This window comes from Carassius carassius, chromosome 37 (assembly GCF_963082965.1).
Source record: "Carassius carassius chromosome 37, fCarCar2.1, whole genome shotgun sequence".
In the NCBI taxonomy this organism is placed as follows: domain Eukaryota; kingdom Metazoa; phylum Chordata; class Actinopteri; order Cypriniformes; family Cyprinidae; genus Carassius; species Carassius carassius.
Window position 1 is genome coordinate 23,519,729 of NC_081791.1, and position 20,262 is coordinate 23,539,990.

The following is a 20,262-nucleotide window of genomic DNA, read 5'->3' on the forward strand; positions in this document are numbered from 1 at the left end:
GGAAGAATGAATAAATGTTAATCTAAAAAATGAAATGCTTTTTTTGTATAAAGCGGTTCATTATTGCAGAGGAGGCAGCTGCTAATTATCGTTTGACCGACGAATGACCTGAAACGACAGCTGTTTAGAGCACACATAATCACTCAGAGATCTGATACAATGACCTGATAATTCCCTTTTAACATCATTTCAGCTGTTATGTTAGATTCCGTTATGGGCTAGAATTCAAAACAGAGTTTCATTTTACCGAAGAAGTTTGATAAAACGAAATATAAAAGTGGTCGAAAAGAGCTCAAGAAAGGAATGCAAGTGTTAACGTGGTTTACCGGGATGAGCAAAGGCCTGAGAGCTGCATGGACATTTCTTTTTAAAGTTTCTTTTTAAAGTTAAAATGAGCAACAAACGCCACGTTTTATTTAAAGAGCGTGAAGCACAAAATCAATGCCTTTCTTATTAACAACTATTGACAATGGCTTAAGACCTTATTCCCTAAGCTTTATGCGTTTTAGTTATAAACTAAAACAGCTATACTGACTAAAAACTTCATCAATTTTCTGTAAGTGCTAATTTGAAACTCATATATGGACTGGGCCTTCTGAAAAAACACACACACACACACACACACACAATTCCGCCAAATTTGTATCGAAACTTAAATTTAAAACACAATGCATGGCCTATCAGTTGAGTAAATTGAAATAACATTAACTGGAGAACAGGAATTATTGTCTGGATCGGAAACAAACCGTTTATTTATATTCTAAATGTCACAAATGCCTTGAAATGTGTGCAAAATTCTCAGCAAAATGAAGTGCGCTTTAATACAATTCAGTATTATCCATTATGAAATGAAGTACTGATGTTGACCCCCCACCAACCCCTCCGCGCACGCGCGGGCACACACACTCCACGAGACCTTTTTAGCAGGTCAAATAAGTCGTTCAAACTTGCTTGCTTTGGTAAATTAACGCTCACTCAGATGAGGGAGATGTCCGGCTATTGGCCAAGAGTTACAGGGCACGTCATCCCCATCCATCACCGATTGAATGTTTCTACAAGGCATGTATGTCCCTGTCTAGATCGGTGCCTCTGTCCTTTTGCGCGCTATGTGTGGCGTCTGTGGATGGAGTTTCTGTCGCGTCCATCCTCGGATGAAAATCTGGAACATATGAGATGCGGTCATGAATTATTCTCAAGGGTTCAGGGACACAGCGCCAGTGTTCATCAAGGGCTATCATGCTACTGGAGTAACGCGTCTGCATCAGGACCACGGAGCTGCTGACTTCCCAGGCAGAGAGGAGGGACATGTCAACACCGAGGCGGATTTTCCTCGGTATCATTTCACGAATCTCAGTGCCACGGCCACAGGCGCGTGTTCAAAGCCCTGTGAGGACCCTGGCCGTGCTAACTCGACCAGACCCCACTTCCCCCGTAATCAAGATTTCTATAGCCCAGTGCACCCCATCCGACCCGAAGCCCCCTCCTTCCAAAGCTGTCGTGAACGGGGTCTCTCCAGAACGGGCTTCTCGTCCTCCTCAAACACTTTAAGAACTTTCTCCGGCGCGCATTGTGAACTCGGCCCTGTCAACATCACACACCTCGATGTGCACACATGCGACGGCCCAGTGCTTCACCCTGCAGCCGAGGACAATAACACCAGACGCGACGCTCTAAAAACGTTCAATGAGACATTGCAAAGCGGAAAGACATTCGATTGGATGAGACTGAGAAGAAATCAGTCCCGTACAGGTAAGTTGACTAGTTTTCTAGTTTGATAAACTTTTCTGCGGCGCACGCTTACAGCTAAGTGACGCATTGACCGAGTGTAGCCTACATAGGCCAACATCTCTGCCTTCTCAACATTAAAAACCCTAGAGGCGTGATTTAAAATATAATGCTGATTGTGTTTTGTAACAAACTCGTTTTTTCAATTTTCTCTTGCTGAGAACTTTTCAGCAAGTAGAAAGGAATCCTTGGAGGTGGAGCTAGTTTAGCTGTACTTGCAAAGGCCATTTAAAAAAATGTACTAACAAATATAGTGAAAAATTGTGAGAACATTTTAAGTGTTATGCATTATCTGACTCATTATATCAACCAAATAATGTTTTACTTTAACTTGACCCATATCAACAGGTTTGAATAAACTTAAATTTACAGTTTAGCAAATATTATGACCTAAAAACCTTAATGTGCGTTGAAAAAATTATATGCTAAAATATTTCATACATATATGCATGCATGCCTCACAAAAGTAGCAAAAGTTTTAAGCTGATTATGAAACTGATTACATCCTGTGCAGATATGGCACATGTCAGGGCCAGGAAATTTTTGTCTCACAAATCAGGCTGCCTGCCTGCTGAAAACCTTTCAAACTTAAGGAGAGTGTAATATACAAGATCTGCTCTGGTGGTTAAATGGGTCAGCAACAACATGCCAGGCAAAATTCCTCCATTTTTATAAATACCACATTCCATTCTATTCTGAATGTTTTTACCCTTAAAAATCCTCATTGACAAGAAGCAGCCCAGGCCATATTTAAAGGAGTCCAGCACCCCCTAGCTCTCCATTCAGAGCCAAATAAACTTCAGAGGAACACTTTTCCTCGACAGAGCCCTTAAATCTTAATAGAGACCATGAATGTTTATATGCTGCAATTAATTTTCTATATTGAATGTCGGAACATGTCTGTCAGAATCTCAGCGTAATTCTTAACTGGAGTAATTATTGGATAGGTCTGTGCTTAATGCAGTTCAAATGTGAGTTACTTGACATGTGCTCATAAAATGTCACGCTCAATGACATTTGACCTGTATTATGTCAAAGTATTTCATGTTTGTTGTGAGAACTGTGCGTTAAATTGTGTATCGCTCGTCCCCCTCAATAAATCACAATATATGTAATAGGTTGATGGTAAAACCAAGAAGAGCCCTGTTTGATTTGTCATTTCCTACGAATCAGTAATACAGCATTCATATGGTTTCCAGACTGTCAAGGAGAAGAATGTCTGGCCAGGCCACACTGATGATCTAAAATAACTCAGAGGCAAATATGTCAGTGAAAAGGTCATTTCGGGGCTATATCGCCCAGCGTATGAACAGCAGCTGTGGTCAGGAAATAGGATGGAGAGGCTCACTATATCAAATCCCAAAAACTTGGATGGTGGCAAGGCCAAGAGTTTACCATTTGTTTACTGTAGCTTCTGCTGTTTGTTTTTCTCCTGCCTGTCCACCCACATTCACCTAGAGACACAAGAAAGAGGCATTGCTTGTCATCAGGTACAATACATATTTGGAAGAAAGTTGAGGTCCAAACAACTTTGGATTTCCATTGACTTTTATTTGTATGCATACATTTTGGAATGACATGTGAGTAAATGACTATTCATTTTTGGGTCAACTTTCCCTTTAAAGAGGAGTATCTTTTTTAAGTTCACTTCACTCTGTGGTTAATGTCTTTGGATTTATCGCAAGCCTTATGGAGAAAGTGTTGTATGATGATATATGAGAGGTCTGTCAACAAGTGCTTAAGATAATACTCACATCAACACAGCAGCCAAAGTCAAATGTTAAATGGTAGGGTGAATGTTTATTGTCTGCTCTGTTACTTTAGTTATGTTGTAATGCAAACACAGAAAAGAAAGAAATTGTTATAGGGAAAATAGTATTAAAGGGGTAGTTCACCCAATAATGAAATTTTGGTCATCCATACCTTTGTGGCTTTAATTTTTGTGGCTTTAAATACTGGAACTATTGAGACATTTTTCAACATTTTTCAACAGAAGAAAGTCAGTCGTAAAGTTTTGGAATGCCACGAGGAACAGTAAATGATGGCAGTGTTTTCATTTTTAGGTGAACTATCTCTTTAAGCGAGAGATTCCATGCATTGTGAGGGTTATTGTTCTTACTGGGCAACATCAAAATGTTTCCGTCTGACTGGATCCCCCAGTACAGTGCACATAATCCCAGTGCGTCGTTCTTCAATTATACCCTGACAGCACCTGAATTACTGTGGGCTGGATGCCCAGATGACCGAGGCAATCTGTATTGATCCCCCACCCCCCATTCCCCTGCTCTCTTTTAGGCTTAGTGGGCCACATCATCCCTCTGGCTGGCTGGCCATTTCCAAGTTTGCAAGTCATTCCTCAAATGTTTTGTTTGATTCCTTTATGCCTTCTAGCGACTGCCAATTCTATTATCCAGTAACTCATTCATCAGTGTTTTCATGCTCACTTTTTTATTTCCTAAGGAAATTGCTTAATTACTTCATATTTGTCAGTGAATGCACTGATTGTTAGAACGTCCCTTGTGAATATTATTGGTGGCCCTACAATTGCTTTTTTCATCTCTCTGTTTACTTTCATTTGCACGGCGAGAGCAAGATGATAAAGATTGCTCTTGAAATCAACTGTATAATCAACTGTTTGTGCTCTGAGCCTAAAGAGAAAGGTTGAGGGATTGCTATTAATGACACATGGAGTTTATTCAGGTTTTTGGAGGGCTTTTAATTGACTTCAAGCAAGAAAACACAAGAAAAAAGCAAATAAATGCACAATGCTTTGGTTGCAATAACAAAAGAAAGTAGGGCTTTTTTTATTGCAATGAAAACACTGCAGTTATTTGACATTTGTCTTTGTATGTCCTCCTTCTGTTCAAACTGTAGGTCCTTGACTGCAATGACATGACTACAAACATACACATGGTGTGCATATGGCACAGAGGTTAGAGAGACACTTGCAACTGTAGCAGCATGTGAGGGCTCAGTGCATCTATCACTCCAGGGGATTTTCCCGCCTGACCCCCGTGTGTGTGCTGTAAAGGAATGTGCAACTTCCTGTGTGCTTCCAAAGCAAACACCACAAGCAAACAACCAAACATGAGCTTGATTTCCATTAAAACAGCGGTTAGTTGACTAGCTCAGTTAAACTGCTGATTTAATGCTATTTTAAAATTAACAAAGAAAGGCAGATTTGGATGCACTTGGTTTTCAATTAATTTACAGGGCATAGGCAAAGTAGTCATGTAGCACCAAACTGCAAAGCAGCATCTTTGGAAGATTTTTATGGCATGCCGTGATGGACAGTACGTCTGGCCCGTGTCCTGCAGTCATCTGTGAGGAGCAAACAGACAGACAGTCCTCTATTTAGCTAATACAAACAGGATCTCTGCATTCAGGAGAAGGTCATACTTTCTGGAAACCCAGCAAATAATATTTCTACTATTAAAAACAAAAATGTTAAATCAAAATGTGATCACAATTTCTAAAAGTTGTGCTTGCTAAGTCTGTATATATTTTAAATATATCTAAACTCATCAAAATTGATTTTACTTTCTCTTACAAAACAGTAAAGATAGGCTATCTTAAACTTAATGTAAAAGCATATTTAGTGATTATACTGGTTTAAATATCACTGTTAAACACTTTTAATCAGTTGAACATAGACTCTGATACTGAAAACTATCTACGTTTTTATAAAGATCTTTTAACAATTATTTAATTATTAATAGGCTAATGTTATGGGCAATTGGGCACAATACAATTTTAATAGTATTTTTTACAAAACGGCAAGTTATCAATGTAAAATTTGTGTATAAATTGTATATCTATATATATGTGTGTGTGTGTGTGTGTATATATATATATATATATATATATAAAATGTATACACAAATTTTACATTGATAACGTGCCGTTTTGTACAAAAGAGTAGATAATTTGGTTTCCACTGGCGCGGCTTAAAATAAAAAGCATCATTAATAAATGCCAATAATAGTTTAAATGCATATTTAGTAATTGTGTAATTGAATATATTAACAGTGAAATAAAAACTGATGTGTTTTCTTTAACAGTAGTTTTAAAGCTGATATTTGATTCGATCTAAGATGATAAAAATTCACATATTTGTGTATTTTCATTGTTTTAAAATATGATTAGTTTTTTGTTAAGCTGTAAGCTACAATATAGAATAACATGCAAATATTTCAAGCACTGCATTTTACAGTGAATCTTTATTCGCTAGCTTGTTAAAAATATAAGGCTTATGTTTTATTAATATTTACTGCATTGTCTTCACAGCTAAGATATATCTGGACCCGGAGCTGAAGACGGACCACGGACGAGATCCTGAGGAGGACTCCTCGAGTGAAGCACCACGAACAAATTTTACAACCAAACAACTCACAGAACTGGAAAAGGAGTTTCATTTCAACAAATACCTGCCTCGAGCTAGACGGACAGAGATCGCAAACAGTCTCCAGCTGAGCGAAACACAAGTCAAGATCTGGTTTCAAAACAGGCGCATGAAACAGAAGAAAATGAGCCGGGAAGGCCTATTTCCAGGACTAATGCTGATTTCTGGGTGTGATGAGGACTCGAAAAAATGTGATACTTGTTCATCTCCTGACAAATCATAATTTCTGGTAGGTTACGATTGTGGGAAGGCTGCCATACTAAAATCTGAACTCTCACGTGAATGCGTTATAACAAGAGAGTGAACGATTAAAATATATTTACACACCCAAAATTAAGTATGCCACCAAACATAAATATTTATTTGTCGATCCAACTGTGTCAGAAAATAAAAGTAACTCGCTATAGTAAAATATTGAGTTTACTCACCTGTTGAGGCATGCGGATAAGTCTTGATTTCATTCAAATGCACTTTATGGGTATTCGTACATTTAAAATGTTATAATTGTCTACATTTACATATTTTTTCCAATTCTGAATCTGCTTCTGTTATTAAAGATCTGAAAATGAATCGTTTATATTAATAGATCTCTCCAGGGTCCAAAAATTAACCAGGTATAGGGCAAAAGTGCAACGACAAGTGACAAAAATACCCCAAATATTTTAAACAAAAGAAAGAAAAGGGAGGGGGGGGGGTGTAAGAGAAAAACTTTTTTTTAAATATATTTTATCTAAACTACCTATATTTTGTGAAGTTACATCACAGGCATATTTAGCTAATAAGAGGTTAAAATATTTGACTAAAATGTACAGCATAAAGTATGTTTTATGTATAACACACAGAAAAGGCCCTCCCTCACGAAAGCAAAAATGCCCAGGGGGCAATTATCGCTTTTTAATAAAAATCATTTCTGACACTGGTCTCATCTGATTATTATACCAGGCTCTAAAACAAAATCGTGTAAACTGGATGTATTCGTCAAAGCATCTCTAAATAATAATGTCTTTATTTTAAACTTTATAAGCATCGAACTGAATATCTAAGCAAAAGTTTTTTTTTTCACATTACCGTACTATTTAAAAAACTAAAACATTCTTAACGTGCATGCATAGGCTACGCGAACAGATTTAGTTTGTAAAAAATCTAAAAATGCACATCTAATATTTAGACTTCAGGCTGCACACATTTAGAAACACTCAACAGGTTTGCTGCTGTTTCGCAGACATACTGTGTCTGTCATATTCATGCTGCTCGTGCATTTATCTGCAAAAAAGAGCGCCGCGTGATGATCGGTGATACTCGTCTTTCTAAATAATGGCGAAAAGCTGTCAACGTACAAAGTGCCTCCACTTAGCCGTGTATTTTCACCAATTTATTGCTAGAAGAGGTTAAATCGAGTGCCACGGGTTGAACCTTCTGATACCAACTCCTCATTTTGATAGCATCAAAGCAGTGCATTGAGAGCCAGAAAAACAGTGGAGGAAGGAAGTGAGGCTTTTTGTGATTTTATATATATATTGATTGCATATAGATTTGGAGTGTATTTTATGCAGATGGAATACTTTATCAAATTAATTAAACTCTAAAATGCTTTGGAGATTCATATGGAGATATTTGCCCTCCACAATCCTAAATCTCGCCTCTTTGTCCCTGTGCTATTCGATGGACATGGACAGAAAGAATTTCCGAATTATCTGGAACGAGAGAGGGGATTATCGACCTTTCTAAACGATCGATTTATCGATGTGATGTGGATTTAAGTTGATTGACTTTTAATTGATTTGACTTGATGGGTTTGAATAATTACAGCATTTGAATGAAAGCCATCTTTTTCATTTCACTAATTTATTGTTTCCATTATTAATATAATGCACAGTAAAATAAAAGGCCTCATGTTAGATTCTTCACAATATTAATCTACAAAAACAATATACTATTCTTTAAATTAGATATTTTTCGCTGCACGAAAATTCAATTTTTGTTCTGCGTAAAATATTAATCTGTAGGGGTTTGCCTATCTTACCTCTAAAACAAGCAAATTCTCTAACACAAGCACAATAGTCTCATTTAGTGAAAAATTATATGAACCGTGAAAATGAGTCTTGTTAAATTATATGAAATGTCCTTAAAATGTTCCAGCAGCCTTAAAACCGAGTTGCGTTAATCAGACCAACAATATAAAGGCGCAAAAAATAATTGAAATAAATGTTCCTCGAGAGGGCTTTTTGAAATATTTTTGGAGATATTTCTGACTCAGGCCTACTAAAAACATATCACCTCGCCATATTAACATTATGCACGAGGCACGACTCGCATGCCCGAGCCTGCTAATATATGCAGTTACTCCAGAGTTCACCTTTAACCCCTTGACCTCTGTTTTGCCTCGAGACAGCAGTGACCTGGTCAGTGGCTCACAGAGAAAAGGCTGCATTATTAATTTGTGCTGCCCTTGCGGTGTCTTCAGACTTCTTTCAATTTTTTAAAATGTTTAAATGTCATGTTACAGTGTAGGCTTCTAATTAAAGCTGTAAAGAATGGGTTAGAAAGATAAGTTTAATAACAGTAGTTAAACCGTCAAATAATAGTATTGCTATTATTATTATTTTAAATAATAAATCGTATTATAAGTGTTTTATGAGTTTTATTTGCTCCATAATCTTTTCAGGTAAGGTTTTTTGATACAACCGTGACAAAAGTAAAAGCTGAGATTAAATCAAAGACGCTTTGATAATCATCGTTTTATTTCCAGAAGAACTTCAGAACCCTCAAAACACTTTTTGATTTATTTTTTTAATTATATTATTAACTAGATATATGTTATTGTAATGCGCTTTGAACGTAAATGCGGACTTAATGTTGTCAGGTTTTGGAAAAAGAAAAGCATAGGCTTGTTTATGATACTGTAGATTCATCCTCGAAACTTTTGACGCGTGAAAATTTACAGCGTTCAGGAAGAAAGTTTCCTGTAGTATAGCTCATTAGATTTCACCTACACAAACCGATGTAGCTCAGTTACTTCCGCATGCAGGAGCTTAATGCCCACGTTATGGCATGTGGGTGCAGAAAATGATAACACGATAGCATCAAATATAACCCTCACCGCACTGTTGCATTTTACTCTGTAATTGAGAGGAAACGATATTACCTCGCTTATTGCGATGCTCTTAGAATGATGACCAAAGCTATATATTATTTTCTGTATTAGAGGCCTAATATCAGTTGAGTGTGAGTGAGCAGCAATGACTCTAAATGCTAATACACAGGAAATGTTACATTGTGCTACAAGTGTCAACCAAAATGAAGACACATTCTTTTTGTTTTCTTATTTTTTATTTTTATTTTGCCTTAACAAGTAACTAAATGTTAATCAATTAATAAAATATGTAAATTAATAAATAATTACTTTTATTTTATGCTGTTTTAACCAGCTAATAAAGGAACAATATATTTAATTATATATTATTATTACTTATGTTGTAGGTTTAACAAAATGTTATAAACAAATAAATAAACATTTTATTTTACATGTTAATTGGTTAATACAAATTAAAAATAGAATTTAGCAAAAAGAAAATTTATTTATCTTTTATATTTATTGATATATAAATAATGTGTTTATTATTATTATTATTTGTTTGTTTGTAGGTTTAATTAAATATATTAACACTGGCATCAAGTTCATGCAAAAGTGTACACCAGAAGTACAGAAAGTGCAACTTCATATACCATAAAACAATGTTATATACAGTATGCAAATGCATGCTGTTTAGATTTAAAAATGAACACAACATAAGTTTCCTCCTCTTAGTTGATGCAACTTTTATCTACATATGAGCAGCATATCATAAAAATAACAATTATTCAAAATTTGTGCTTATGCCTTTTAACATAAGAAATACATTGATATATATTTATATTTGCCTGAATAATGCAAAAAAACTTAGTGCTGTCAAATGATTAATCGTGATTAATCCTATCCCAAATAAAAGTTTGTTTACATAATATGTGTACTGTATACATTTATTATGTATATATAAATACACAAATGCTTAAAAAATTTTATATTTGTATATTAAGTATATTTATGTATAATATCAATTATATAAATATAAACATGTAAATATTTTCTAGATATATACTGTATGCTGTGTATTTATATATACATAATAAATATACACAGTACACACACATATATTATGCAAACAAAAACTCATAAAATCATAGTTGTCTTTACATTCATGACAAAATACTTAAAACGCTGAAATTCTCAGAACATTTTTAGACATGTAGACTGGCTATTTTAAAATACAGTTGTCTCTATGCTGTCTTTTTTAGAAGCTACTGCATGTCTCACTTATGTGGCTGCTTCTGATGGGTGGTCCTTAAAATGGCTGGTTACTATTGTACACTAACAAAAGGAGACACAGAGCGTCCAACACCTCTTCACATCCCACACACACAGTCTCCATTACAAACAGACATTGGATCAGTTTCCTTTGCACTGCAACCAGTAAAATAAAGAACTGATTCTCATTTGTTTGCTTCTCAAAGGCACACATAAAGGAGGAAGGTAGAGGGAAGGTCTTAAGGCACCTTGCATATATAACACGGGGTGTGTGCATGCAGACCATTTTCTAGCCCTCGTTTCTCCTACCATTTACGACTCCTGAGAACAGATGTTTGGGGACAGCTTACAGCCTCAGCGAATTTCTGTGTACAAAGCAAACAGCAGCACTCAGCACTTCTAGCTGGTTAAGAAACTGAGCTCTTGGAGAAGGGGGAGGGGGAGCATGAAGCCCAGGGTCTAGGAATCCGAATGAGGCAGAGAACAGGCAACGCTTACCGAGGTGAATCTGTGTCAAGGTTACATTCAGGGCTCTTTGCAACCAAAATCGATGTACTACAATCTTGAAAATAAAGGTTCATTGATGGTTCCATGAAAAACCTTTAACATCCATGGAACCTTCCAAAGGACAAAAGGTTCTTTAGATTTTTCAAATGTTTTTTACACAAAGAAAAAAAACAATTTTACAAATTGTTCACTGAAAGGTTCTTTGAGGAACCAAAATAGGTTCTACATTCTTGAAACTAAAGGTTCTTTATTGGCATTGATGGTTAAATGAGGAACCTTCAACATCCATTCAATCTTTATGATGGACAAAAGGTTCTTTATAGTGTAAAAGGGTTATTCAGTTTATTAAAATGTTCTTTACATTAAAAAAAAAATCTGTTTTAGTTCAATGAAAGGTTCTTTAGGGAACCAAAATGCTGGCTCAACACTCTTGAAACTAAAGGTTCTTTATTGACATTGGTGGTTCCATGAAGAACGTTTAACATCAATGGAACCTTTCCAATAGACAAAAGGTACTTTAAAATGAATAAAAATTTAAGAACTGTTCAATAAAAAGGTTTTTCTTCTTGAAAACTGCTTTTTGGATCATTTATTGTGACAGTTCAACTCACTTGCCTCTATGAGCTGGCATATAAAGGAAGCCTTTATGTGTGGATTCTGGAAAAAACAAGCGTTGACCTCTACGGTGCAACGCTGCAGACTCTCAAGGTTTGGATTGCCCTTTGAAAAGTTGCAGACGAGCAATACAGGGACCTGAAAGCATGTATATTTTGCTGATGCTGATATTTAGCTTCTTGGGTGGTACAAAAACATAAACCCTATTCTACAAAAGCAAGTGGCATATTCCTCGTAAAACAAAGAGCACTGCAGAAAAAAAATTAATAGCAATATCTCAAGGCTTTTTCTTAACAGATACAAGGCGCAATTTCAATGCCATATGTTGGGTTCCGTTGCATCACTCACTGAAACAAACCTTATCTTTCATACCTTCCGTATTGAATGTGTGCTATAAACAAAAGTGCGAAACAAATATGCAAACGCAAGCATATTTGACCTTTCATGTTCGCATTTTCGGCTAACCAAAAATGAATAAATGAGCCCTCCGATGCTTATTTGTCTGAGCTATGCCAACCCCCCAAACACACACACACACACTTCCCTTCTCCCTTCGGTGAGGTTGCCATAGTGATAGCCTCACAGACACACAAGGAGGTGGAGGGGGAGAGGAGAAGAGAGGACGCTGTCTTTCTGTCTATCTTCCAGATAAGACATTGTGCTCAATCTTGCGATCCATGTCGAACGGGTGCAGAACCTTACGACGGACGGCTTTATCGGAGCGACGCAACTGAAAATCATGAATCGGGTTAATTATTTGAACAACTGCATAATGAGAATCAATTCTGCAATGCATTTTCATGCTCCCAGCGAACAAAATTCAGGTTTCCTGACCTAAAAATTAATCTGTTCTGCATAATAATGCTGTGCATTTCTATTGGTCAGTCAGTGCATAGGGGAAAAACCCTGGTGCTCAATCAACCCGCTGTTTTATTTTTCATCTTAACCGTCTTCCATCTTCCCCCTCTCTCCTATTCATCCATCCCTCCACCATTCCTCTCATCCACCGCGCCATTTATCTTGCCCTCCCTCTGCCTCGCGCGCTACCCAACCGATATCAAGGAGTGATCCCGAGCCCTTCAAAGGTCAAGTGATACAAGGTCATTGGCGGGTCAGGCCTGCTGACTGGCTGACCTCCACAAGGACTTCTGCCGCCAGCCAATCGCACGCCGTCGTCTCTCACAGCAGCCTGCCTCCATCCCTGGCGGGCCCTCGGTGGCGCATCACGTGATCGTTAACGGACTGAAGCATCGTGATGGAAATGATTAATGATGCTTTTAGTACCTGTTTAGAATGAAGCTGTCCACACTGCACTGTAATTACCCACTCCCAGGCGGCAGCTGCCTAACATAATTGCTTTTTGTTTGTTGACCTGGTTTACCAGAGAGAAAGATGGCTTTAGGTAGGTGAAGTGTGAGCGTTGGTGCATGTTGGGGTTTTATAGAGGGTGAAGAAGAGAGAAAGGTGCGCGATCTTACGTGATGTCAGATTTAGCGCCATCCTTAAAAGGCTCGGCTGACCCGTGTGATATTTTTTTTTCTTTCTCCTGTTTCAGGCATAAAGGAATTTTGTTTTATTTTTCAAAGTGCATTTGATAATTCTTCATTTTTATGTGGCACTCTGGCCACTGAGAGGTAAACACGAGACGTGTAAATCTGCAATAAAATTTCGGAATCAACAGCTGTGATTGTAATAAGTAATTCGAAATAAACTGAGACGTTGGTGATGGAAACACTCCTTCCTCTAATTTTTGTCCATATGTCTTAAAAGCAACCCATATTTCAGTGGAAAGCACTTAAACTGTTTTACAGCTATAAACATTACTTGCATTTGGTCACGCATGAATCAAATGATGGTCTCCAATGAGCTTCAAAGAATGTCCGCTTTCTCAGTGACAGTATTAAACAGGAATCAGTATGGGCTGATCTGAGAGTCTAAGAGATGGGAATATTGATTTGAAGTGTTTCCCAACTTAATTTTTGCTCCCCCACCGCCATAATTTATGCAAGTACCCCTTTAATGACACCATATAGCATTACCATCAATATTATGATTATTGAGAGCAAGCAATCAATAATGTCAGAAACTGAAAAAAAAAATTCTTATTGGCTTTGGTGCAGTTTATAAAATTCTTTTCAAACAAAATACATATTTCTTTATTACTTTATTGCCCAACATTTCAAAGGAATATTCCACCCAGAAATGAAAATTCTATCATTATTTAATCTTAATATTGTTCCAAACCTGTTTGCATCATTTTCTTCTACAGAACATAAAAGAAGATATTTTGAAGAATGTTGGTAAACAAAATTGTTTCAGTTCCCAAATGACATGCATGAAAAAGTGTAGTTTTTTGTCCAGTGGAATAAAGCAGTGGAAACAAAAGAGTGAAAGTCGATGGGAACCTAAACTGGTTACCAACATTCTTCAAAATATCTTCTTTTATCTTCCACAGAAGAAAGTTTGAAACAATATCAGGGTGAGTAAATTATGACAATTTTCATTTTTGGGTGAAGCATCCTTTTAAATTGTGTGATGTTGCACTTAATAAATGATGTGAATTTTGCACAAATAAGGATTCTAGACAATTACGGTTGCAGAATGACTTACATCATAGTGCATATGTTCACTGATCCAACAGATTTTCACATCACTACTTCTTTGCCTTAAAGTCTACAAGAGATGGTATTCATAACAACCAATCAAAGTAAAAGTTTGATTTAACTTGAAATTATGAGTATTAGCATTGTACAATGGAATATATTTCAAAGTTATAATAACAACAAAATTATCATTTATTTAAACCTTATTTTTAAGGAATATCATGTTTGTCCATGTTTTAACTTGTGTGCAGCACTTTGCCAAAAATAAAAGGAACGATTCAGGACCATGAAAAGGCCTAGTGACATCAGATTACAAAAATTACAACAATTATTGTGGAATAACTTCTGAACCAGGCTTAACAACACCAAGAACGTGTATAAAGAAAGTAAATGGGGTTAATTTTGACTTCTGCAGAGCGGGCATTGAGGTTTACAGCTCATATTTCACATTGATTCACAGCCCTTATTATTAATGAGCAAGTGGCGATGAGAGTAAATTAACTTAAGGAAAACATAAAGTAAATAAATAATGCTTTTCCACACAAGTATAAAAAAAACAACAATATGACTGAAAATGGCTAGGTCTCTGACCCCTTTTATCCTACCTTTCCGAAATATTAGCAAGTAATATTTAAAACATGAACGTATACAGATAAATCACAACCATATGTCAATTCGCGTTCCCACAGGTCCTGCATTAAACACACATCTGCATTCTTTTAGCACAAAGTGTCATATTTGTCATTGAACTTTTGCATCTGCTCTGCATAGCGCCATTGATCCCTGACCATAACAATGACAGCGAGACCCAGATAAACAGGCCATGGCTGACCTATAGGCTGGCACGGACCATCTATCCATAAATTTGCAGCTCTTTTCAGCTGGGTACGTCACACCCCGTTTCATGCGCCAAGGCAAGGGGACAGAGACAGCCTGCTATCAGCCCTCTCTGTGTGAGCAGCTTTCATCCTCAGGCTGGTTCTCACATAACTCAGCCACAGTGTCTCTCCCTCTGCCTCATAAATAACATCCCTATCGTCTGATAATGCCCACTTAATGCTTAGTCAATAAACCCCACAGTGGCATGGTTTCTCCCCTCTCTCTTTCATACATAAATATAAACAGTACACTCGGATTGATGTGACACTCGGGTCTCGCTCCCTCTGGGCAGAGAGAAGCTCGAAGGGCCGGAGGGGAGGGATGGAGGAGAGGAAGTAAGAACTGCAGGTGTTTGGAGGAGATAGCGGCCGGAATGGTGGGATAGGAGCACTGACTGATCACCTGAGAGAAGCGGATGTTAATGTAATAATTAATTAACTCATTGGTTTCCTCGGTTTCTCACAGCAGGGCTTGTTTGACCCATTTGGATAATCTTCTCTTTAAAGGAATATTTCAGGTTTGGTACAAATTAAGCTTAATTTATAGAATTTGTGGGATACTGTTGATTAAAATAAAAATATATTTCCAATATATTTCAACATCTTTCATTTTCTTTAAAAAAGCAAAAATCTGAGTTAAAGTGAGGCACTTATAATGGAAGTGAAAGGGTTGAACCATAAATGTTAAAATACTCAGTTGCAGTAGTATAGTCCACTGTATAAAATTTTATATACATTTTTAAAAAAATGGTTGCCAAATTAACTAAAAATACAGTAAAAATGTGATTAGTTTGAAATGAACTAAATTAAAAAAAATTAGTTTAAAGCTGTAATTTACATTATATATATATATATATATATATATATATATATATATATATATATACACACACACACACACACACACACACACAGTTTTTTCCACTGTAAGATGTTCTGTTCTTTTTTTACTTCCAAAAAGTTACACTTAACAGTAGTTTACTATAAACGTCAATGAAATGTAAGGTGGCATTACGGCATTTCATTGCATGGAGTTATCAGATTAACAGTTTTTTACTGTAACATTTTTTTTTGAAGTTTTACACAGTTAAAATTTCAACCATACTAAAATTTTAGTATGGAATAAAAACACTTACTAACATTTCTGGCATATTTGCACATTTAGTCATGTCCAAACGTACAACTTTGATAATGTAACTGCCAAAGTTCTTACAGATCCAAACAGATTTAGAGTTCAAAGAACATAACAATTAATGTCATTATAAAATTCCTATTCCTATTTCAAATATTTCCAAAACTGGCCCCATTCACTTCCACTGTAAGTGCCACAATGTAACCTCCACCAAAACAGTTCATGAATTAATTATAGGCTTCACATTTCTATTTTTAAATGCTCAAAAAACTGGCCAAATTCACTTCCATTATCAATACTTCAACATAACTTTTTATTTTTTTCCCCCAAACATTACTTTTTAATAATTTATATCAACATTATGTCACAAATGTGGTTGATTGTGCTTAATATGTAATAAACCCATAATATTCCTTTAATGCAGAACATAGACCCACATAAGGCCTCAGCCACAAGGTCACTTGACTGTCAAATATAAACGACTGGAGTAAAAATAAGGTTGAAGGGTTTATTTCAAGAATATTAGCTGCAAGCCAAGTTTTATCTTAGCGGAAGATAAAAATGGTGTGGAAAAGGACATGAGCTGTGAATGACTAAACTCTGGGGTCAAGTTCCCATTTTATGAGCTTCTTCCTTACAGTGGCCGCACACTGAGATGACATGCATAAATGAGAGTGAATAACATGCTGGTCAAAGGGAGTGGCTGGATATTAGGGACCGTGTTTGGCACATTTCCTAAAATTAGTTGTGTTTGTCTTTAAGATATTAAGAAGGTTGAGTAAGAGATTTTGAGGTTAAGAGTCTCTCTTACATTATGGGAGTGACCATGAGACAACAACTTGGATCATATTAATCTCAAACACAGTTATCCTTCTAAGTGTTCTGGCTCTGTTCCTGAAGACCTCGGGTAAATGTTTTGTCTACTGCAACAATGATCCAGACTATCATTTAAGTGCCGGAACGACAGAACACAGATGGCGTGGGTTCACTTGCCAAAACAGGGCATGCTAAAGCAACAACCACTCCACAGCTAAAATGTGAGAAAGAAAACTGTATGACAGGGCCCCAGACTTAAAAAAAAAATCCTGTGTGTTAGATTAACAAATAACCAATTGCCACCCAATCTAAATATTCCCTCATAGTTTAATAGTAATGACTGATAAAATAGATAGCATCAGAAATACAATAATAAATGTAGATTCTCAGCATCTAATATTTCAGTTTCATCCATCACACCCAAAGAAAAACTGCAGTACTTTACAACTATAGGACAGGAAGAACTAAATAAACTTATCACTGCATCTAAGCCAACAACATGTTCATTAGATCCTGTAACCACTAAATTACTGAAAGAATTCTTACCTGTAGCAGAAGAACCGCTTCTCAATACTATTAACTCGTCGTTATCTCTAGGTCACATCCAAGAACCATTCAAGATGGCGGTTATTAAGCCTCTTATTAAGAAACCACAACTAAATCCAAGTGAACTGGCAAATTATAGGCCCATTTCAAATCTTCCATTTATGCCAAAAATGTTAGTTGTGTCTGCTCAATTGTGCTCCTTCCTGCAAAAACAATAAAAAAAAGTAAAAGATTTTCAGTCAGGTTTCAATCCCCACCACAGGACAGAAACTTCACTTGTTAAAATTACAAATGACTTGCTTCTTGCGTCAGACCAAGGCTGCATCTCATTGCTAGTTTTACTTGATCTTAGTGCTGCGTTCAACAATATAGATCATGACATACTTATATTGATTACAAAACTATACAGGTATTCAAGGGCAGGCTTTAAGATGGTTTAGATTCTACCTTTCCATTCGCTATCACTTTGTTTATTTAAATGAGGAATCATCTCATTTATCACCAGTAAAGTATGCCACAAGGATCTGTCCTAGGTCCTCTGCTATTTTTAATATACATGTTGTCCCTTGGTAATATTATTTGAAAATACAGGATTAGTTTCCACTGTTATGCTGATGATACTCAACTCTCTCCAAGACCAGATGAAACTTCTAAATGATCTTAGTTAACAGATTGTGTTAAAAATGTAAAAGATTGGATGACCAATAATTTACTCCTATTAAATTCGGATAAGACAGAGATATTACTTATTGGACCAAAACACAGTACACAGAATCTCTGTTGGATTCCAATTTGCAACTAGATGGACATAATGTTACTTCCTTCCAGTTACAAAATAGTATTACTTACCTATAAGGCACTTAATTGGTTAGCTCCTGTGTACCTAACTAGTCTTCTACCATGCTACCATCTATCACGCTCCCTAAGGTCACAAAACTTTTGGTAGTATCTTGGAAAGCAAAGGGGGTAGAGCTTTTTTGTATTTGGCTCCCAAACTCTGGAATAGCCTTCCTGATAAAGTTTGGGGTTTAGACACAATCTCTCTGTTTAAATCTAGATTAAAGACATATCTCTTTGGCCAAGCATTCAAAGAATGCATCTCATAATCTTGTACTGCATTGATATCACATTGTACTAATCTTGTACTGCAGTGATCAAATGCACATTATTTAGCGTGGGTTAAATAAATCAATTTTGCTTGGTTGGAACAGCAGCTATGCTAATTATGTCTCTATTTTTTTTCTGTTTCTGCCACAGGACTAACACCTTGTGGTAACTAGGATTTACACAAGCTTCTGTCTGGATCCAGAAAACCTGAGAAGAGAAGAAGTCAACCCCTCAGAGGATCTCAGATGATGCTAACCCTGAAACAACATTCAAAACTACCAAATGTTTCTTTAAGTTTGATTGCAACATATAATAATTGCTGTTAATAGTGTTCATTGTCTGTTTGGTTACATCTTTAATGGGTTACAATACAATGTTACAAAACAATATAGCAGGATAAAAAGTACATCTCAGGATTTCAATAGGCCTGATAACGTATAAATGAGGTCCAACCAAAATTGTATTGTCTTTCTGGTGACACCATGTATTTTGCTCCAAAAGGGTGATGTCCAGCAAGTATGACATCATGAATCTGATATCACAGCTTGTGCTGTGTTCGTTGTACCATGTGGGAAGTATGCACTTTCTTAAGATGTAAATACAAAATCTAACAGCAGTCAATTAATTATGAAATCGATGGTTGCATGTTTGTTTTTAAAACGGCTTTGAAAGTCATAAAAATTACATCATCTAGGACTTCACCTATCCCTCACAGCCTTGTTTTTATGCATGTTAAATCCAATATGGCTAACCTGACTAAAGTCTATGGAGTCTTGAATTTACAACTACATGTGAGTATTTGTCAGGACAAGGCAGTTGATCTAATTCCATTTATAAATGCACAAACATTTTTAGAATTTAAGGAAGAATAGAACTTGTTGGTAAGAGAGGAAGGTGATCTGAATGTCTCCACATTCTCTGGAGAAAAAAAAGAAACCGAAGCTGATGAATCATCCAGTAATAGAGACAGAGTCTTCCCAAAATTAGGAGAGATGTTAACTGGGGTATCAATAGATAAAGCACTAATTAGAAAAAAGCAACAGCCTCTCTGTGGGCTCCGTGGTGCATGAGGAGAGAATACGAATAGCGAGCAGCATCCTCATCTGCAGTCATGGCGGAGTGTTACGAAGGGGATGGCCAGCCACTGGCTCCTCCAATCACCCTCTCTTCCCGCACACTGTGACTGTGCAGTGAACCCACTGGCTAGCCTGTTCCACACATAGCCCGTGTGCACGGATGTTGGTGCGTCTGCCCCTGCCATGAGTATGCACAGCTGCTGGGTTTTTAGACTTCACCATGATTAATAGCAGTAGGGGGTCTTCCCCTCCCTCTGAGCTGGAGAAAATGGAGGGGAATGAAGGAGAACGAAAGAGCGCAGAGAAGTCAGAGAAAGAGAAGAGGACGACTTTAAGGTGAGAGGAGGAGAGAGAGTGACCAGCAGGGGGAATCAGTGCCAGTTGAGGCTCTTTGATGGGCTCTTGTATCCCTGACCGTTCCCCAACCTTCTCTCGTTCTATCTCTCTCTC

The 20,262-nt window shown here is 36.8% G+C and overlaps 1 protein-coding gene and 1 long non-coding RNA gene across 3 annotated transcripts in view; one reads left to right on the plus strand and one right to left on the minus strand.

Moving 5' to 3' along the window:
• Positions 1 to 1,016: 1,016 nt before the first annotated feature.
• The window catches only part of LOC132117767 (uncharacterized), a 54,259-nt gene continuing 35,013 nt past the window's right edge, over positions 1,017 to 20,262 (minus strand). The window contains exons 2-3 of the long non-coding RNA XR_009425841.1: positions 3,181 to 3,239; positions 1,017 to 1,159 (exon numbers count right to left, since the gene is read on the minus strand). This is a non-coding gene — a long non-coding RNA (uncharacterized LOC132117767). The remainder of the gene's footprint in view (positions 1,160 to 3,180; positions 3,240 to 20,262) is intronic.
• Positions 1,051 to 19,095, plus strand: LOC132117766 (homeobox protein Hox-C1a-like). Of its 2 annotated transcripts, XM_059527072.1 has the most exons (3): positions 1,051 to 1,749; positions 6,073 to 6,416; positions 18,910 to 19,095. In XM_059527072.1, exons 1-2 carry the CDS (start codon positions 1,182 to 1,184, stop codon positions 6,408 to 6,410), a joined length of 906 nt encoding a protein of 301 aa, XP_059383055.1. In that variant the 5' UTR covers positions 1,051 to 1,181; the 3' UTR covers positions 6,411 to 6,416; positions 18,910 to 19,095. The 2 variants fall into 2 exon arrangements, with proteins under 2 accessions (XP_059383055.1, XP_059383054.1); XM_059527071.1 differs by lacking the exon at positions 18,910 to 19,095 and having other exon boundaries at positions 6,073 to 6,868.

Excerpts from the sequence above, each read along its gene's own strand:
- LOC132117766 (XM_059527072.1), top strand. The coding sequence starts at position 1,182 with ATGAATTATTCTCAAGGGTTCAGGGACACAGCGCCAGTGTTCATCAAG. Across the intron at positions 1,750-6,072 it reads AAGAAATCAGTCCCGTACAG|CTAAGATATATCTGGACCCG; the intron begins GTAAGTTGACTA and ends TTGTCTTCACAG.